Source organism: Sorghum bicolor, chromosome 10 (assembly GCF_000003195.3).
Source record: "Sorghum bicolor cultivar BTx623 chromosome 10, Sorghum_bicolor_NCBIv3, whole genome shotgun sequence".
In the NCBI taxonomy this organism is placed as follows: domain Eukaryota; kingdom Viridiplantae; phylum Streptophyta; class Magnoliopsida; order Poales; family Poaceae; genus Sorghum; species Sorghum bicolor.
In genome coordinates, this window is record NC_012879.2 from 61,191,777 (window position 1) to 61,211,235 (window position 19,459).

The 19,459-nt window shown below is 41.0% G+C and overlaps 3 protein-coding genes across 6 annotated transcripts; 2 read left to right on the forward strand and 1 right to left on the reverse strand.

The window, feature by feature from the left end:
• On the forward strand, window positions 1,022-2,218 carry LOC8066400 (zinc finger protein ZAT5). The gene has a single exon (XM_002437608.2). It carries the CDS (start codon window positions 1,126-1,128, stop codon window positions 1,951-1,953), a length of 828 nt encoding a protein of 275 aa, XP_002437653.2. The 5' UTR covers window positions 1,022-1,125; the 3' UTR covers window positions 1,954-2,218.
• Window positions 2,428-6,067, reverse strand: LOC8066401 (signal peptide peptidase-like 5). Its single transcript, XM_002439038.2, has 14 exons — window positions 5,714-6,067; window positions 5,431-5,589; window positions 5,223-5,334; window positions 5,002-5,121; window positions 4,688-4,839; window positions 4,423-4,605; window positions 4,136-4,170; window positions 3,858-4,014; window positions 3,726-3,779; window positions 3,529-3,621; window positions 3,298-3,440; window positions 3,141-3,211; window positions 2,950-3,033; window positions 2,428-2,831 (listed from the first exon to the last, which is right to left on the reverse strand). The coding sequence occupies exons 1-14, from the start codon at window positions 5,840-5,842 to the stop codon at window positions 2,713-2,715; spliced, it is 1,611 nt and encodes a 536-aa protein (XP_002439083.1). The 5' UTR covers window positions 5,843-6,067; the 3' UTR covers window positions 2,428-2,712.
• On the forward strand, window positions 10,274-18,940 carry LOC8069250 (phosphatidylinositol 4-phosphate 5-kinase 9). Of its 4 annotated transcripts, none has more exons than XM_021448769.1 (9): window positions 10,274-10,462; window positions 12,291-13,587; window positions 14,795-14,962; window positions 15,206-15,371; window positions 15,794-15,904; window positions 16,299-16,486; window positions 17,112-17,269; window positions 17,955-18,120; window positions 18,217-18,940. In XM_021448769.1, the coding sequence occupies exons 2-9, from the start codon at window positions 12,347-12,349 to the stop codon at window positions 18,482-18,484; spliced, it is 2,466 nt and encodes an 821-aa protein (XP_021304444.1). In that variant the 5' UTR covers window positions 10,274-10,462; window positions 12,291-12,346; the 3' UTR covers window positions 18,485-18,940. The 4 variants fall into 4 exon arrangements, with proteins under 4 accessions (XP_021304444.1, XP_021304445.1, XP_021304443.1 ...); XM_021448770.1 differs by lacking the exon at window positions 10,274-10,462 and adding an exon at window positions 10,799-11,106; XM_021448768.1 differs by lacking the exon at window positions 10,274-10,462 and adding an exon at window positions 10,800-11,113.

Below are 19,459 nucleotides of genomic sequence, written 5' to 3' on the forward strand. Positions count from 1 at the left end.
GCCACTAAAGAGCTCGGCACCACTCACGTGGATGGGCCCAATGCTAGAGGAGTTTGCTATCACGCTTTAGGTTGCTCTTTCTTCAACGATGGTTGCTCCAGGCACGGCGGATCCGCCTCCATCATCGTCCGTGGCGGACTCTACACCGCCGGTGGACGGTCTGATGACCGACCAAGCCACGTCTGACGACGCCCACGTCGGGCGAGACCGTCGCCTCGCCTCAGCCATCGGCGCTGGAGTGGCGCTGTTGACGCCTCCTCGCGAGGGTCAGCCTGACGTCGCGACTGGGGACGAGACATCGACGCCGCTCGGCGTCTTGCAAGGTTTCTTGACGAGGTGCGAGTCAGTGGGAGCCACCCCTGGTCGCCTCCCCACCTCGGCAAAGGACGCCTGTCGGGAGGCCCCCGCCTATCCGGTCCAGGAGCAGTCGGGTTGCCGCCCAGTCGTTGATGCACATTTCGGCCTCCAAGCGGGGCGAGGTTCTTCTAAACAAGCGACTAGGGGGATACTTGACGCCATGTGTTCTGGGACCTTGTCATCGAGTGAGGTGGAGGGTCTGGACACGTTGTTCCAAATGTTCAACGGGCACGCGTGCGAGCTCTTGTGGGAGGACTTATAGGACGTGACGTCGAGCGCTTATTGGTTGACCCATATTATGTAATATCGATCAATGAAACTTTTTGTTAGGTCAGTTCAGTTGTTGACCACCTAACATGCTTGATGTGCACTATAAACTCTTTCTTCTTAATATAATGATACGTAAATCTCCTGCGCATTTGAGAAAAAAAATAATGGGCAACTTATATTCATTCAGTGATATATGGCGCAATAACATTCCGTTAATTTAAGATATGTCAAAGGTAGTCGTTTGTGTTGGAATGAATGGCTCGCGCGCGCTCTCTGGTTAATTCTTGGTTGTTGCTATAAAAAGAGAAGACCAGAAGCCTATTCATTGCACTGCTATATCTGCATGCATGTATGCATGCAGTTCCTGATCCCTATAAACTAACCAGAGTTGAGTTATTTTTGGTGGTGGATCGATCGGAGCTAGGCCTGAGCTAGTATAGCGGCCGGCATCTCTCTCTCTCTCTCTCTCCAACCTTTATTTTGCAAGCACGTACATAGATGTCGGTCCCGGACTACTCCACCTCCACCGGCGGCGCCATCATCGTCTCCTGCGCCTCCGTCGCCAAGCTGAAGCCGCAGCGCAACAGCAAGCGACGTCGACACCACTGCTCGTCGCCCGCTGCTTCATCTTCCTCCTCACACAGTAGCAGCACCACCACACAGAAAGAGGAGGAGGAAGACGAGGACATGGCTAGATGCCTCATCCTCCTCGCCCAGGGCCCCCCCGCCGCCGCCGCCGTTGAGCCAGCAAGAGTAATGCCGGCACCGGCACCCCCCAGCAGGCCAAAGAGCACGAGCCGCAGAGCCGCCGCTGAGGCCGGAGGTGGCGTGTGCGTGTCGTACGAGTGCAAGACGTGCAACAAGTGCTTCCCCTCCTTCCAGGCCCTCGGCGGCCACCGCACCAGCCACAACAATGATAAGAAGCAGCAGCCGCCGCCGCCGCGACGGCCGGAGGAGGCGGCTGCTGCTGCTGTCACCACCACGCTTAGCCTGCGCACAGCTGCAGCGGCGACGAGGCCGGCGCACGAGTGCTCGTCATGCGGCGCGGTGTTCGCGTCCGGGCAGGCGCTCGGTGGGCACATGAGGCGCCACCGGCCGCTCACCACCAGCTCGTCGGCCGCGGCGGCGCCCGAGAGCGTGGTCACCGCCACGGGGACGACGGGGGACCAAGACAGTAGCAAGCTGCTGCAGGAGGGCAACATCAACCTGGAGCTGGACCTCAACCTGCTGCCGGCGCCGTCGACGGAGCAGGAGGTGACATCCCCGGCAAAGCCGCCGTGCCATGCACCAGCAGTTCAGCTGATGCATGCTTTGACTCGCCACTAGCTAGCTAGCCACCGAACGATCATATCCATGGCTGCTGACGTACGCTGACTCCAATTGACGACATGGGGAGGGACGAGGGAGGAAGCCAAGATAATTAACTCCTGTAATTATAATACTTTTTGGTATTTATAAATTACTACCTCTGTCCCCAAAAACTTCATTTTAGTTTTATCCTAAGTCAAACTATCTAAAGTTTGATCAAATTTATACGCTCGAACATTAATGTTCATTTTACCAAATAAATATCATTGGATTCATCATGCAACATAGTTTTATTATTATTATATACTATTTGGTGTCATAAATGTTAGCAAATCTCTATAGATTTGATTAAATTTAAGATGACTTAAAGCAAAACTAAAACATCTAATTGTGTACATGTACTTATCACTGCTTCTGCTTGCTACAGTACAGATGGCAACAAACATTAGACATGTTGCCATCTGCACTAGTTATTATATATATATATATACATCAGGCAACCCAAACTGATCATATATAAACCAAGCTAACAAACTATCTCCATTAAATACAACAACTTGCTTACATAATCACTAGTAATTCACAAATCAGTCAAATGTCTCGACCAAAACACTTCTTACTGACCATATATATTGCCAGCAGGCAACACATTTAGTTACTAGTTACTAGTATATTTGCCGGAAGGAGCTGATGTCACGGCAGTGGCACACCTTTAAGGTTTTTACCGACCGTTGACGCAGGGTCAGGGTATGCATTATGACCCAGCAGTGCCTCTGGTTAGTTTGGGGTCGTCGGCAACAGCGGCATATGCATATGTGTGCACACTCTCTCCGGCTCTCCCCTCGTCCACAGGTTTGGCAGCTCCCCTCTCTTCCATCCAAGCGCGATCAAGGTGCCTGTACCAACAAAACACATCCACGCATACACATCAGGCAACATGATGGCCTGCTTGGACGTTCATTCTACACATACTATATACATCCACTAGAGTGTCAAGCTAGCCATGTTCATTACCAAGCGTGAAAGGCACGATGTACAGAAGGGCAGGTTGGCCATGCCCATCCATCAGGTTCAGCGCAACATATGTGATTAAAAGTCCTGATTATGTGGCCACAGAAGAAATAACCAGTTAATGTCCACAAGGGAAAAAAACCATGGTTCAATCCCTCTGCCTGCTGTGCGGACTAACGTTCATCCAAACTTACCAGAGCCATAGGCCACCATTGCCCACAAAAAGTAACCAGACCGGAAGCCCTTCTTTGCAGAAAAATCGTATCTGAACAGCAAATAATTCAACGGAAACTTATCGCTCGAATTCACATGAAAAAATAGCCAGGTGCCCAGGTCACAGACTAGACTTACCTTAGCGCGAAAGCAACTAAAAGACCAGGAAGAAGGATATCACCAAAGCCAATGATGCTGTATCCACCCCATGGATCAAACATTCGCGGGATTTTTAGCAGCATGGGCACACCATCCTCGTCAGTCTTGTCGCCACGTGCAACCTATCAGAAGAAACCAACATGTTATAACCAGCAAAATTCAGGATACCATCGACCCACCAAATATCAGAATCCCCTTTCACATGCTTACCACAATCATCACACTCTCATGAAACCACCTCTTGGAGATAAACACCCAGAAGATGTCATACAGGAAGGCACAGCTGAGAAGAACTGAACCCACCTGATCATGGCAACAAGGTAAACAAAACTCGTACCTCCACTATTATCAAGAAAGGCCGTAGCAAGAGAAAGCAGAAAGACAAAATTCAAGAGTGGTTTGAGTACCTTGAGGTTAGGTACTCTGACAATTTGGATGACTGTAACTATCAGTGCAATACCCTGAAAGTGCGGAGTCTGGAATCAGTTGATGTCACAACTAAATGGGAGGCATCGAGTACTACAGATGGTGGCACTCACCAGAATGTCTTGCCCAATCCAAGCAAAGGGAAGCTGGCGAAAAACAGCCCACAGAACAGCAAATGCGACACAAAATGGGCAAACTGCAAGAGTAAGATGTGAAACAGCTCCAAGGAACGGTACTTTCACAAAAGATTCTGCAGCAGGTTTAAACCATCTGAAAGATTCCACAATTTAGTCAACATTAGTATTTGTTTAGTGGAAAAATTCAGCTTGGCTGTCAAGGGTCTTGAACAGAATGGTTGATTGAAACAAATCCCGAAGACAATCCACTGTACCTTGATAACAGAGCCACCAAACATGTTTGCAGACCCTGCATAAACAAAAACAAAGGCTTTATCTCAAGAATGGAAAAGTAGTAAAGGATTAACTCCAACAACAGTTCGCTTAGCAATCAACTAGCAAAGCAGTTTTGGTTCGGTGAACCAACTGCAGGCCATCCAGTTAGACTGTTTCAAGGTACTTGCACCATGAAATAGAGAGTAAGAGACTAAGAGCAGCTAATATGATAATCATGTATTTCAAAATTATGTTTCCATAAGTAAACTGATAGTTAGAAATGCACCTCTACACCTCCAATGCAGAAGATTACCACCAGTAGCTCCACAAACCAGTAAGACATCAGTTTGTAAAGCATTATTAAGAAGCATGACGCAACCACCACAAACATTATCGCTGATGCCACGTTGATATCTACCATGCCACTAGAACCTCCGGCCTCAACATTCAGTAGGCTTTCATGGCCATCCTTAACAATAAGTGCATTTGTCAGTACATCATTTTTAGTTGAAGCTATATTGGAGCAAGTGTCACGGCATAGAGATCAGAACCTTGAGGAGCTTCTCTTGTTCAATAACTGCTTCTCTAGCACTCCATGCTGACCAGTAGGAAGCACCAAGCACTGTGCCAACAGCCATAAGCCATAGAAACACCTCTGCAGTGTCAACTACAGGACGATCTGGAGAGTACAGCTGCACAGAAACTAAGAGACAAGAATAAGTCAGTACATGGTAAGTTATTTTAGATAGTACAAACAACCAAAATACGACGAGTCCACATAAAGGTGAAGGAAGGGGGCTGTTAACACCCTTATGTTCCACATGGAAATTAAAATGCTGGTGATAACGGTGAGTTAACATTTTACCTGCGTTACCATCTGTAAGAAGTGTATGTAAAGCAGAACCCGCATCTTTTGGCAGGAGAACTGCAGGTATATTTATGTCAAGATCGGTTTCATTCTTTTCACAGACCATCTTGTACAATTCTGTTCAGTAAATGCATCATAGAATTAGTGAAACCAATAGGATGATACATAGCAATGCCACAAGTCATAGATAGGGAAATGAGACAGCGCTCAAAACGCACCGTGGACATGGTTTATGATTACTATAGCAGAAGCACCAGCAGCTTCAGCAAACTTTGCTTTCTTTGTGAATTTGCACTTGCCCCTTTGAACTAAAAGAACATCTCCAGAAACCTAGAACGAGAATGAAGCATTTAGCGGATGGAATCGCTGGGCAATTGGAAGACAGGCTGCAATAACTTGAAGTTGCCGTTGGATAAAAAAAAACACCTTGTGTTTTGGAGGCGAGCAGCAGTCCATAGGGTCAGCCAGCGTGAGTTTAGTTCGGTTTGCGTGCTTCTCCTTGGAGACGATTTTTGGACCAAAGCGAGCACCGACACCAACAAACTCGCCATCCTCTTTGCCATTGACCCAGCTTTGCACTTTTACCTTACAAATACAGCACGAAGAAATGGATAATCTATTCAGTACTAAACTGAAGTGGTGGGGGGCAGCTGCTCAATTAGGGGGTGGGGGTGGGGGTTGGGGAAAGACGACGCTTTTCTCATCTTACCAGGATGAAATCGTTGTTGCATCCAGGGATCTTGGGTGCCTCGTCGTCGTGGTGGACGATATCACCGCCGGCCGCTGCCCCCGCCAGAACCGACACCGTGAGCAGCGCCAAGACCGCCGCGGCGGCCATCTCCTCTCCTTCTCTCAAGCCACCCCCAAGAGCAAGAGCAAGAGGCCTGCTTTGACCCTCGCCGGAAATGGAAGGGGATGGAGACGACGGACGACGGACGGTGACAGGGGAATCGCCGAATCGCCACCTGCCCCGCCCAGTGCTCTCTTCCGTTTGGGATTCGGCGGTGGTGGTGGGTTGGGTTGACTCGCTTTCCTTCTTTTAGGTCAGATCGGGTTGCTTCCACGGTCTACCTCAGTCTTTCTCATCTCCCGTTTTTACCAATGATAAATTATCATGATAATTATTCCCTCTATACCTATAAAAAAATCGTTTAGAATAGTAACATAGTCTTCAAATTTTAATTTTAAATCCTTAGTTTTATAAAAATATTTATAAAAAATGGTATATGTATATTTGTATAAAATGATTTTTCAAGATAAATGTATTCATATGGTTTTCACATTTTCAAACTCAACAACTTAAAAGTTATATTTATAATTTTATATTTTTGATGTTTGACCAAATCTTATTCAAAATGTCTTTTTTACATGTATGAAGTATTCATAAAACAATTATGTGATGTTTGTCTCTATTTACTCCTTCTATTCTTTTACTAATAATAAATTGTGAATGTGCGTAAAATTGACCAAAATTACCTTCTATGTGATAGTGTCTCTGTTCACTCCCGCCTAAGGCCTTGTTTATATGTATATGTATTCACTTTTAATCAACAAGTGTTGGAACATATATAAATTGAGATAAATATATATACATCCAAACAAGATTTTAGTCTCTCTCAATTTCACGAGCACAGATTTGAAATGTATACTCTGTACTTATCAACTGTTGACACTATCTTATGTTAGGAACTATTTTGACTTTAGAAGCTTGCCATCTCAGAGATAACTTGTCTTCTATACATTTGGTCTAAAATCGTTTATCATCGCTAATAACTACGCTATCTTCACTCTTAATAAAGCATTTAATACCCTACACCTACTTGACACTATGGTATGTTATGAAGTATTTTGATTTTATGAGCTTGATATCTTAGAGATAAATTGTCTTCTAGGTTTTGTCTAAAACCGTTTGTCATCACCAATAACTACACTACCTTCACTCTTAATAAAAATATTTAGTACTCTGTAGATAATGTTGTTCTACACTCTAGGTGTAGAATATCATTCTCCACCTGGTAGCCAAAATTGACAACAAAATACTGAATAATACCGAATCATGTTCGGTACCCATCAGTACTACGCATCAGTACCACGAAATACTATTGACACTTGATTTGTTGAATAGTACTTAATTTTATTTAGTACAATAATTTGGTTTACAATAATATTATTCTACACCTAACACATGTATCTACTTATTTTCTTTAGCATAACTTTTTATTCTAACTTTTTTGGAGAGCCAAAGTAAAGTTTGACCAAATTTATATAATAAAACAATAAAATTTAGGATACCAATTAAGTATCATTAGATTCTTTATTAATTATATTTTTACAGTATACTTATTTGATGCCATAAATCTTTGTAATTTTTTGTATAATTTTAGTCACACATAAGATGCTTTGGCTCTCTAATAAAAAAATTAGAATGACTTATAAAAAAATTGAAATGCAGGGAGTAATTAAGTATCTCAAGTAATCCGTAGCCGCCCTAGATACATATATGCTCTATACATACCTTTTGGCCGACTAATAACTTTTGACCGAACTTCTAGGAGTAACTAATCTTATGTTTCTATCTTTAAATTTAGGGTATATATATGACCGGACAAAATGTATATAGAGGAAGTATATAATCATACTAAATCATGTAGGATGATATATATCATGCATATATAGAGTACGTGGTTATATTTACTATATATACTATAGTAATGATATTTTAGTAATATATTAAAAAAATATGGATTCCTTTGATTTTTTTCGTATGGTAAGATCTAGAGTATCTTAATATGAGTATAGAAACATACTCAGACCAATAAACAAGTATGAATACGTACACAATGTGGTTTATTGAAGATAGGAGTAACTACTCCCGGGAGTATGGAAAATACACTCCCGGGAGTAGTTACTTCAATCTTCAATAAACCACATTATGTATGTATGCATACCAATTTATCAGTTTGAGTATGTTTATATACTCAATTTAAGATATTTCAAATCTTAGTATGTGAAATTTTTTCAAAAGAGCCCATACTTTTTAATATATTGCTAAAATACTACATATTCTATGTATACTTGCATACTTGACATACATACTACCCTATATGGTTTAATATGATTATATACTTCGTCTATATACACTTCGTCGGGCCATAAACACTCCAAATTTAGAAATATAAACATGAAAGTAACTACTAGCGGGAGTAAAAAGAATTTTCATATACACACACACTCCCCCGTCTAGAAAAAAATGTAATTCTTATTTTTCAAGAAGTCAAACAATTTGAACTTTGACAAAACTATTATCGTTCATGATATAAAATAAGTATTGTTAGATTAGTAATAGAATATATTTTTATAATAAATCTTGTTTGAAGATATAAATGCTGATATTATTTACTATAAACTCGGTCGAACTTAAGTTACTTTGATCGGTATGGATCTTATAATTATATCTTTTTTTTTGACTGAGGGAGTACATGCATGCATGAATATATTCTCCCACTAGCTTTGTCATCTTTGCTACGGGGGTGTTGGTCGTACCTAGATGGCTCTTTAAATTGTTGTAGTCGATCTCAGTGTCAAAATCAACTTTTCATCACTAAAGACGACTTTTAGTTATTCACATGGAGCTAGCCACACTTTTACTTGACAGATGGCTGCCGGGGTACGGTGGATGCATGTATTTGTTTGATTTGATGGAAAGCCATCGATCCGGTGGCCAGCATTTTCCATCGCTCGGTGACTCTTTTTCAAAGGTACCGGGGGTATCGGTGCATACCCAAAGCAAAGCTTGTATATATTTTATAATAACTACCTAATGTATTCCCCATGTTCTGTCTCCTGTCCTAGCTAAAATGTAACGTGTGTTTTGATTGAGAAAATTATACTCAATCCATCCCAAATTGTAAGTCGTTTGACTTTTTTAATATCAAGTTTGACCACTCGTCTTATTCAAAGTTTTGTACAAAATTTCACTTTTTTGTTGTGTATTGGTCTATTAATAAAAGTTCTTCAAGAATGACTTAAATTTGACTATATTTGCACATATTTTTTGAATAAGACGAGTGGTCAAACTTGGGGTAAAAAAAGTCAAACGACTTACAATTTGGGATGGAGGGAGTACAAAATAGATTTTAACCCTCAACTTATGAAATGCTTTGAATTATTATATACATATATAATGAATTTATTATAAAATCCAACAAATATGTGAAGTTACACAGAATATAATGGTCCTCGAAGACAAATAATAAAAATATGCAAATGCACGTAATTTAACGTTTTCAAACTAAATAGTTAAGAGGTGGTGATAGTATAAGGTGTAGCTTTTCTAAGAGCACAGAGCTACTCTGAAGGAGTTTCTGCTTTTAGGCTGTCTCCAATAGGAGACCCATTTAGGAACCCAAATCCAAAATGGATCTCCAACACAATACCTATACCCTCCAACAGAGTACCCATACAGAAAACCCATTTTAGGTATCAGGAGAGGCATAACCCAAATTTGGGTATTCTCTCTCCTCGAGACCCATTTGCAGAGAGTGTTTTCTTTTAGGTCTCGTTGCTGGAGAAGACTAAAAATAGGTATAGAACCTTTTACCTGTAGCGCTACCAAAGGATAAATGGGTCTTGTATTTTGGGTGATGATTGTTGGAGATAGTCTTAGTATAAAAAAAATGCAGCTTTTGTTAATGTGAAAAGCTACCCTATTAATTTGGGAAGCTTAAATCTAGGCCTTGTTTAGATCCAATTTTTTTTTAAATTTTGACACTGTAGCAATTTCGTTTTTATTTGAGAAACATTGTCCAATTATGGAGTAACTACGCTTAAAAGATTCGTCTCGTGATTTACAGGTAAACTGTGCAATTAGTTATCTTTTTTATATATATTTAATGTTCCATGCATGTGCCGCAAGATTCGATGTGATGGGGAATCTTGTAAAGTTTTGAGTTTTTGAGTGCATCTAAACAACACCCTAGCTTTTCGAGAAGCAAAAGCTGCAAGAAGTTCCCTTAAACAAGGCCACAGCTAGTCATCAGATATTCTAAAGTCTGGTTATATATATTGTTATAAGCGTAAAGCATCTGTGAGTGGAAGAAATATTTATTTGATCTTGATCATATGTATCCAGAAAAGATAGTAAAGCAGAAAAAAAAAGAAGAAAAGGCTGTTACCAGCTAGCTAGCGCATTAGCCAGTAGCGCAAGCATGCATATATTTGTTTAATATATACATGCATGCATGTAGGAGTATCCGAGTATATGTATGTACTAGTATAGTAGCTAGTAGCAGTAGTAGCAAGCTACCTGTGTACATGCATGCATGAATGGTACGGTGTTGGATGGACCGATCGGAAGCTATTGCTGCTGTTACTCTTCTGTAAGCTAGCTCCGATCCGATCGTCGATCGAGCTGCTGGTACTGTTCCGGCCGGCGATCCATCCAGTATCAATCAATCCGGTACGTACACGTACGGTACCACGCACCAACCCAGATCGCAAGGGCATGCATGCATCTTTTTTTTAAAAAAAAAATTTCTCCCTTTCATTCTTCATTTCATCAATTATCATGGTCGATCGCGTGGTCATGGTCATCATTTTCATTTTCTATGGAACACATGCAATACGACTTCATTACTTCATGGATTTTGATTTTGATTTTTTTTTCAAAAGTTTGTAATTTTATTTTTCTCATGTATACTAGATATATATATATATATATATATATAGGAGAGTACTCCATCAGATCCAGAATTACATTTTTCTTTTTGAGGACACACACATGCATAACGTAGATTGTTGTTTTACTTTGCTCTTGTAAATAAATAATTAAATTAAAGCCCGCCGGCCAGCCCAATCCAGCTTTCCCATGCATGGCCGGAGAATGAAGGGAAGAAGAAAAAAAAAAGGCAAGTCCAGTCCAGCCCAAACCTCTCTTCTTCTCTAGCTTAGGCGCTTAGCCAGCCGGCAGGCAGCCGCTCTGCCGTCGCCGACGACTCGCCGGCTGCCCGCGGTCCACCTGCCCCAGCCACCCGCACCAATGGAAGGGCCGAGGCGGAAGAAACCACCACGCCGGCTAGGTAGCTGGCAGCCGGGAGCCCAGAGGTCAGAGGTGAGGCAACCATTACCCGGATGGAGATACTGTACTAATCTGCTTCGATTCCCCACCGGCCGCGGCGCCGGCCTTCCTTCCTCGCCCTGCCCGGCCCCCTTGTATCCAGCCAGCTCCGTTCAAATCCATTACCCGAGGAATAATCCCATAGTTTCGATTTTGTTTTTCATCAGCATGCTGCTGCGTTTACTTTTCGCATCTCCGGCGGCACGGGGACGGGGATCAGATTCACATATATATATATATATACATATATATATATATATATACCGTTCGCGCCCGTATCTTATCTATTCTTGCGATCTATAGGGTTCTCTCACCCCTAGCTATTATGTTTGCTTATAAATATCCTATCTATTCCTTCTCTTGCAGCGCGTTGATCTCTCGTGACAGTTTGTCACAGGCAGTTTTTCATGCGATGGCTCGTTGCAAGAACATCAGTAGGTAACTTGGTGTTCTGCTCCCAGCAATGGTTAAAGAATAGACAGTTCCAGTGATCCTTGTGCCGATTCCACTCCTGTCGGCGTCTTTCTTCTTCCCGATGATAGTCTTCTTGCTGGCGCCGGCCGAGAGCCTCAGACGCTCGGCAAAGGCAGTTTTGCTCTCGGCAAAGCCTTTGCCGAGAGTAGCTCTCGGCAAAGGCCTATCGGCACATCTTTTATCGGCAAAGAGGCCTTTGCCGAGAGCTATTCATCGGGCTCTCGGCAAAGGGTTTGCCGAGAGCCACCGCCAAACCAGTTCAGCCCACTTTAATAGGGCCCAAACCAAACTGGCCCAAGAGCCTTTTCAGCCTGTTTCAATCCAAACCAATGGGAGGACAACGAGTGGAAAAGACTCCTATGACCCTAACTTTACTCCTATGGACCAATCTAGTCTAGTAGCAGACACACACTAACGTCGCTAAACTTAACAGCTTGTTTGCTGTATATATATATATATATATATATATATATATATATATATATATATATATATATATATATATATATATATATATATATATATATATATATATATATATATATATATATATATATATATATATACGCAATTCCTTCATTACAAAAGGATAGTCTGCCCTCCCTGCCAAGACCCAAGCTGATCTCGCCGACTTTGTTTTCTTCCACCACTTGCAACTGTAACTCATCTAATCCCTTTCTTTCATCTTCTTGTGCAGCCTGTTCTAGCATCTATCTTCTTGCCGCAGCCTGTGCCGAGCTGTGAGCTGTATGCATGGCCACCCCCGCGACTCTTCTCCATGATGAGCTTCAAGATGCTGGTATCTTAATTCCTGGAACAACCCAGCCTCCTTACAATCTTCACAAGGGCTCCTTGCAGCCTGCTCAACATTCAGATGCTTCTCAAACAAACTCTGACTCTAGAGATGGAGAACTTATACTGCCCAATGGGGATATTTATCGTGGCGCATTATCGGGCAACATGCCACATGGCTCAGGTTGTTATATCTGGTCAGATGGTTGTGTTTATGAGGGTGACTGGAGGAGAGGCCTCAGGCATGGGCAAGGCAAGACGCTGTGGCCGACAGGGGCTTCCTACACAGGTGACTACTCCGGTGGCTACATTTATGGTCAAGGAACGTATACTGGGCTAAACAACTCCACTTACAAGGGAGGCTGGAAGCTTAATCTTAAGCATGGCCTTGGTTTACAGACATTTCCCAATGGAGACATTTTTGAAGGTTCTTGGGTGCATGGAGAAATACAAGGGCATGGCACTTATACCTGGGCAGATGGCAACACTTATGTTGGCACCATGAAAAATGGGGTCATGTTAGGCAAAGGAATCCTCACATGGAACAATGGAGATTCATTTGAAGGGAACTGGCTAGATGGTGTCATGCATGGGTATGGAGTCTACACATGGAAGGACTCTGGCTACTATGTAGGAACCTGGACAAGGGGGTTGAAGGATGGAAAAGGTACATTTTATCCAAAATGTCGTGGAATTCCAGTTACCGATGAGCTATACATCGATGGTCTAAGAAACAGAGGTGTACTGCCTGGTGCTGAAAGTCAGATTCATGGTTCTCGTATCCTTCACTCTGCCTCATTTGACATGGCAAACATGATGGCTAGCAGAAATCAGGACTCTGTAGGTATTTCATCTGTTAGAAGCTTGAGTTTTGGGAAAACTCGCTCGAGAAATGTATCACTGGAAAGAAGGTGGAGCCTTGGAGCGGCCATTGAAAAATTCATTGGTCGTGAAACAAATGAAAGTTCTGCAATTGAAAGCTGTGAGAATAAGGCTGATTCCAACCTTCCTATACTGGAACGGGAATATATGCAAGGTGTTCTCATCAGTGAGGTTGTGGTGGATAAAAGCTTCTCGGATCCATTAAAAAAGGCATCACGTCGCCAGAAGAAAATGGTGAAGGATATAAAGAAACCTGGGCAGACAATAATTAAAGGACATAGGAGTTATGATCTGATGCTCAGTCTGCAGCTTGGAATCAGGTAATGCATATAATGAGACACCAAGAGAACTGATATTTGAATGTCTTCACTTCTATTTCACTCATCATTGTTCTCCATTATATGTTGTTAAATGCTTGAAATAGTATTAACCCATATGCAGGGTTCCAGAATGTATATCATAAGCCACCTACTGTGCATGAACTGCATGTATCTACCTCCATTTACCAAAATAGTTATGAATAATTTGTCTTTGCAGTGTTAACAAAATGCTAAGGATGCCTCTACCTTGCACAAATTAGTATCTGTCATCTAAAAGTAATTGTAGAGCATAACTGACAGTTTAGGTAACAACTTTCTTCTGGACAACTAAGTCTTTTCTTCTGGACAGCTAAGTCTTTCCATTGGGTGGTCCATAAACCCATAACTTTTACTTAAGATTAGCAGTGCTGGAGTGAGAGGTTTACATATGGAATGAAAACTTGATAGTTGATCAGAAGTTATGACTTCAGACATTTTTATCACAAGCTTTAACAGAGCAAGTGCTACATAATACAAAACAGTGTCAATTATCTTGTTCATGTTTGCATGTCAGAATGTAGTGGAAGAGCAAGCCAAGTGTCATGAAGGTGATGCAATCTGTGGTGCTCGTCTGGAGCCAAAGATCTCCAGGAGTTCCTTGTAAGGTTGCTCACAGTGGATATTTGATCCTCTGTTCTTTTCTGTAGTCTTTTCTGGTCCCCTTCTTTGTTTGCTGGCTGATAGTCTGGTTCTGGGTGTGTTGGTTGTGTCATTGTGTGTCTTGCTCACAGTGTGCATTGGAGGTGGGGAGTTCTTTTCTTCCTCCCCTATGTACTTTTCCTTTCTTCTTAAGGAAATGATAACAAAGATCACCTGTGTGTTTGAGAAAAAAATGAAGAAGAGCAATACATTTCTATAGTTCTTGAAGTGCAATTCTGTTCAGAATGTGATTTTTTAGATGGAGTTCATAATAGGAATTGGAATGATGGTTAACCGTATAGTTGGTTATAGTAAGGGCAATTAAAGCACTAAGGGAAGCTCCAAGTCTTACAAAATTTCACTGTTAATGGAAACTTTGACATTCTGGAGTTTGTTTCTCGATGGTATAGAAAATGTATAAGAATGTTCTAATATATTTATTATCAACAGGGCATTGTCTTATTGAAATATCCAACTGAACGATTTTGTGATCACTGAAGGTTTAATGTGATTATACATTTATACTCAGGTATACAGTTGGAAAGATTACACCTATTCAGAGACGTGAAGTGCGAGCTTCTGATTATGGTCCCAGAGCAAGTTTCTGGATGAACTTCCCCAAAAATGGATCGCGGCCTACTCCTTCACATCATGCTGATAATTTTAAATGGAAAGACTACTGCCCAATGGTGTTCAGGTTTGTTGCGTGGTATGCTATTATCAAGGTTGCGAACCTAAGCAACTTCAGTGAAAAGAACATGCGGCTCTACAGATCATATGAGAATAACTTATAGTGATCATGCTTAGAAAAACAATTGAAGTAACTTAGTTAGGACCATAACAATGAGAAATTTTCCTTGTTTGGGCACCTGATAAGTGACTCTACCTGTACTGCTTTGTATTTCAGAACTTAATAAGATCTACTTGTGTATCTGTGTAGAAATTTGAGGGAGATGTTCAAGATCGATGCAGCGGATTATATGATTTCCATTTGTGGAAGTGATGCACTTAGGGAGCTATCTTCTCCTGGAAAGAGTGGAAGTGTCTTCTTCCTATCTCAGGATGATCGATTTATGATCAAGACTCTACGAAAGTCTGAAGTGCAGGTTTTCATATCTATTTAATGGTTTTAGAAGTTTTCTATGCGGCAATGCCTCCTGCCAAATTTTCTTATCCCAAGCTATACCATTATATCCTATTAATATGTTTTGGAAAATATATCCTATTAGATTATGTGAGTTGGTAAATTGTATGGATCATATGGTTTTGGTAAACAGAAATGGGACCAAGCATATAGACCATGGTTCCATCTTCTACCAAATTCCTATTTATTGATAAAAACTTGGATATATTCAATGATCCAGAATTTTTAGCTTATCTGGCCCTGGTGCTCAACTTGTTTCATAACAAAATGTAGTATGACCCTTGTTACTCAACTTGTTGTCATGGAGTAATATTTTCAAACTTTTTTATGGATAAATTGTTTGACAGTTCATAACAGTTCTAAACTATCAAAAAATTCTTGCAGGTTCTTCTACGAATGCTTCCAGAGTATTATTACCATGTCCGTACCTATGAGAACACACTCATAACTAAGTTTTTTGGCCTCCACAGGGTTAAACCGTCCAGCGGTCAAAAGGTTATCACATGCATCCTTGCTACTTCACTTGATACATGAGAAATGAAGTTTTACAATTTGTTCACATAAGACATAACTATGTTCTAGAAAATCTTATAACATTGGTGTACACAAAGACTATGAGATTTTAACGAAATGTGTTTTCATAATATGAATACTTTCCAGTTTTTTAAAAAAAATATATGATAAGTTTCCTTTCTTTTGGGTTTGCTAACATCCCCAATGGGCAGTAAGCCAGTAACAGTAAAGGTCATTTTGGTGACCATTCCTTATCTAGTGTCATGTTTTCATTTCCTAAACAGTCAGAGCAGTTTATGATCTGATTTAAATTGTAGCCATCCATTTATCCTAAAATAATGCATGTTGTTGTTGTTGTTGTTGTTTGTGTTTGCAGTTCCGATTTGTAGTGATGGGAAACATGTTTTGCACTGAACTCAGAATTCACCGGAGGTTTGACTTGAAAGGTTCATCCTTAGGCCGCTCAACAGACAAAGTAAAAATTGACGAGAACACAACACTGAAAGATTTGGATCTAAACTATTCATTTTATCTCGAGCCTTCTTGGCGGGAGACTTTGCTTGCGTAAGAAACTTTTAACCTTTTTTTTTCTTTTCTCGAACACACAGGAGAGCTATGTATCACAATTTAACTGGGATTCTTTACCCTTTTAGCAACTTTTAACATAGCCATGAAGGGCTATTTTATGGTTCTTTCATTCAAATATGACTTTGTAACTGTTATATAAATATTTTTGTGTCGTTATTCAAGGAAAATTGCACCTCAAAGTAGTTACTGTTCTACCAGTAGGCACATCCTTTGTAGCTAGGAATTTCACCGTCACTGTACAATATGTTGCAAACTTGTATTCCAGAGATGCTAGCTGAACTATGTCATGTTCATTCATACCTACAGATGTCCAGTGCTGTCATTTTTTATCAGCTACGCTTACCAAAAGTCTGATAAATTTTGACACTGGTTAACCCAAAATGTCATTTGATGTAAAGTTTCTCTGCAATTTCAATATTATATTGTGAGGCTGTACGATTACAACTTATCCTGAGAAGACAATTCCAACTAGAAAGGAAACTTTGTAAAAAATTGCTACTATTTCTTTGCATTCTATCTTGAGAATTATATGCTATTGCGGCAGTATTCATTGAATCATTGGGTGTTTGGGCCTTTAGTGTAATCATCTTTTTATCTGTAGGCAAATTGAGACTGATAGCAAATTTCTAAAGCATCACGCAATAATGGATTATAGCTTGCTTCTTGGCGTTCATTTTCGGGCTCCTCAAAGCCTACGGACACAGGCATCCTTTCATCAAACAATCCTACCAGATAGGCTGGCTGTTCTTTCGGAAGAAGGTACTTAATCTTTTTCTCAGTAAGATTAATACATGAGGTTAGGACATACCTTACCCTTGTGCTTAGCTATTTTAGTTGCCTAGCCTACGTAGTAGCTAGGAGCATTTAGGTATTTGGCTGGCCTATCTTTACATGTACATTTTACCCTTTGGCCCATGAATATGATAACCTTTTTCCTGACATGGTAGTGCTATTGAAACATAACCCCCTCACTACCACTGTACCGCTCGATCACCTCTTCATTTCTTCCCTCTGAGCTTGATCTTGCACTGATGACTGGCTCACTATGCCTCTAGTCTTCTACAACAACATGATTGCTCTGGAGTTTTCCTGGAAAAGCATGCTGGTAGTGTTGATTCCATGTAACACAATAAAACATTTGGACATGTACAATCTTCTCCATCTTATAGATACAGAAACACAGCTGTACAGGAAGGGCCCTTTATCACCTAGGGTCCTCCCGGAAATTTTTAGTATGCGACATTGAGGAACCTTTTGCCATCAAGTCCACTCAACATCAAAACCCATGTTATCTATGTAAACAGTCTGACTGCGTAACTTTGCTTTGTAATGTAATTAATCCTATGTGCACTCCTATCCCCCAAAAAAAACTTTTTTTTGCAAAAGCCTTTTCCTCCAGTAATGTTTCTTTTACCTATTATTAACATTGTATGAAGCAATATAGGTGCTCTGAAGGAGGATGCTTTGAACAGTCCTGAAGGACTGGTTTTGGTTCAGCGAGCTAGTGATCAAAATGATGTGGTCATTGGTTCTCATATAAGGGGAGCTCGTCTTCGATCATCAAGTGCAAGTTTTGAGGAAGTAGATCTCTTGCTTCCAGGCACCGCAAGGCAAGTATACTGTCATTATATACATGCTCCCATGATTTGTTGTATGTTAAATGCCAGCACAGTGTAAGGTTGACAAGAAATTATCAATTTTATCAGGCTCCAGATCCAACTTGGGGTTAACATGCCAGCGAGGGCAGAACAGATGGTTCTGGATAACGACAGTGAGGCCAATGGTCAGGTGTACGATGTGGTGCTCTACCTGGGAATAATTGATATCTTGCAGGAGTACAACATAAGGAAGAAGATTGAGCATGCTTACAAGTCCATCCAATATAACTCATTGTCAATATCTGTCGTGGAACCCAATTTCTACTCGGAGCGCTTCCTGAAATTCATTCAGACGATCTTTCCTGAAAATTCCTAAAATAAAATCCAGTAATTCTTCACCTTCAGGAACAAAGTGCAAGAACCATTGTTCAGCGTGCATCCTAGGATGGTTCCCTCTGCAAGTATTCTTTTGCTACGTCCTTGATTAATTCTCTCTCTTGACTCGAGCATTCATCCTAGGATGGTTCCCTGTGGACATTTTGAGCTATTTGATAAGAGAATGTTGGCCTGACCATGGTTAGGTATAGCCTGGTTTCGGATTACAGGAAGCAACCGGTATCTCGTTCTACCTGTCTGTTCGCCTGGCTTGGCTAATAAGCATGGCTGTAAGTATTGTTCGCCGATTTTTTTTGAGAGAAAAACACTGCTGAATGACTGACATATTCGAGCTCAAGCTACCATACTGATATTGTTGAATGACTGACAGATTTGAGCTCAAATGAACATACTGATCAAACACTAATAGGACCTCAGCGGTATCTTGCACTGTTAGTGGATAATTGTACCTTGAATTCCGTGCTCTAAGTCCATTGTAGTACCGTATGTCTAAAAAAGTTTTGCGCAAAACCGTATTCTGTGGGTAAATTAGCTTTTAGATTTTGGAACTATCGGCAGGCCTATAAAGCCTATTGTCATGAAAACATGAATAATACATTATTACAGAAAGATTCCTACAAAAACGAGAAGTACAAGGCTGATTCTCCCTTCGTTTCTACTTGCACAAGTTCAAATTTTGCATAATAGAAGATAGAAGATAGCATGCTCCGTCCGTCCATACTTTTTGGAAGAAGCAGCAGCACCTGCTGCCATCGACGAGCTAAGCATATTTACAAACATAAAAGTACGAAGATTTCTTAACTACTTTCAAATGAGCTGCAAGTTCTCCACATTATAGAGCACAGCAGCATGTGGATGATTTCCAGAGAAAATACAACTACATGTATAAGACACCAAAGAACTTGTTTGGCTGTGCTCCTATTCAATCCATGTATGTTGAGGTACCGAATTAGGA

Excerpts from the sequence above, each read along its gene's own strand:
- LOC8066400 (XM_002437608.2), top strand. The coding sequence starts at position 1,126 with ATGTCGGTCCCGGACTACTCCACCTCCACCGGCGGCGCCATCATCGTC.
- LOC8066401 (XM_002439038.2), bottom strand. The coding sequence starts at position 5,842 with ATGGCCGCCGCGGCGGTCTTGGCGCTGCTCACGGTGTCGGTTCTGGCG. Across the intron at positions 4,606-4,687 it reads AACAAGAGAAGCTCCTCAAG|GATGGCCATGAAAGCCTACT; the intron begins GTTCTGATCTCT and ends CTTATTGTTAAG. Across the intron at positions 4,015-4,135 it reads TTGGTGGCTCTGTTATCAAG|ATGGTTTAAACCTGCTGCAG; the intron begins GTACAGTGGATT and ends GGAATCTTTCAG.
- LOC8069250 (XM_021448769.1), top strand. The coding sequence starts at position 12,347 with ATGGCCACCCCCGCGACTCTTCTCCATGATGAGCTTCAAGATGCTGGT. Across the intron at positions 15,905-16,298 it reads AACCGTCCAGCGGTCAAAAG|TTCCGATTTGTAGTGATGGG; the intron begins GTTATCACATGC and ends TTGTGTTTGCAG. Across the intron at positions 18,121-18,216 it reads TTGCTTCCAGGCACCGCAAG|GCTCCAGATCCAACTTGGGG; the intron begins GCAAGTATACTG and ends CAATTTTATCAG.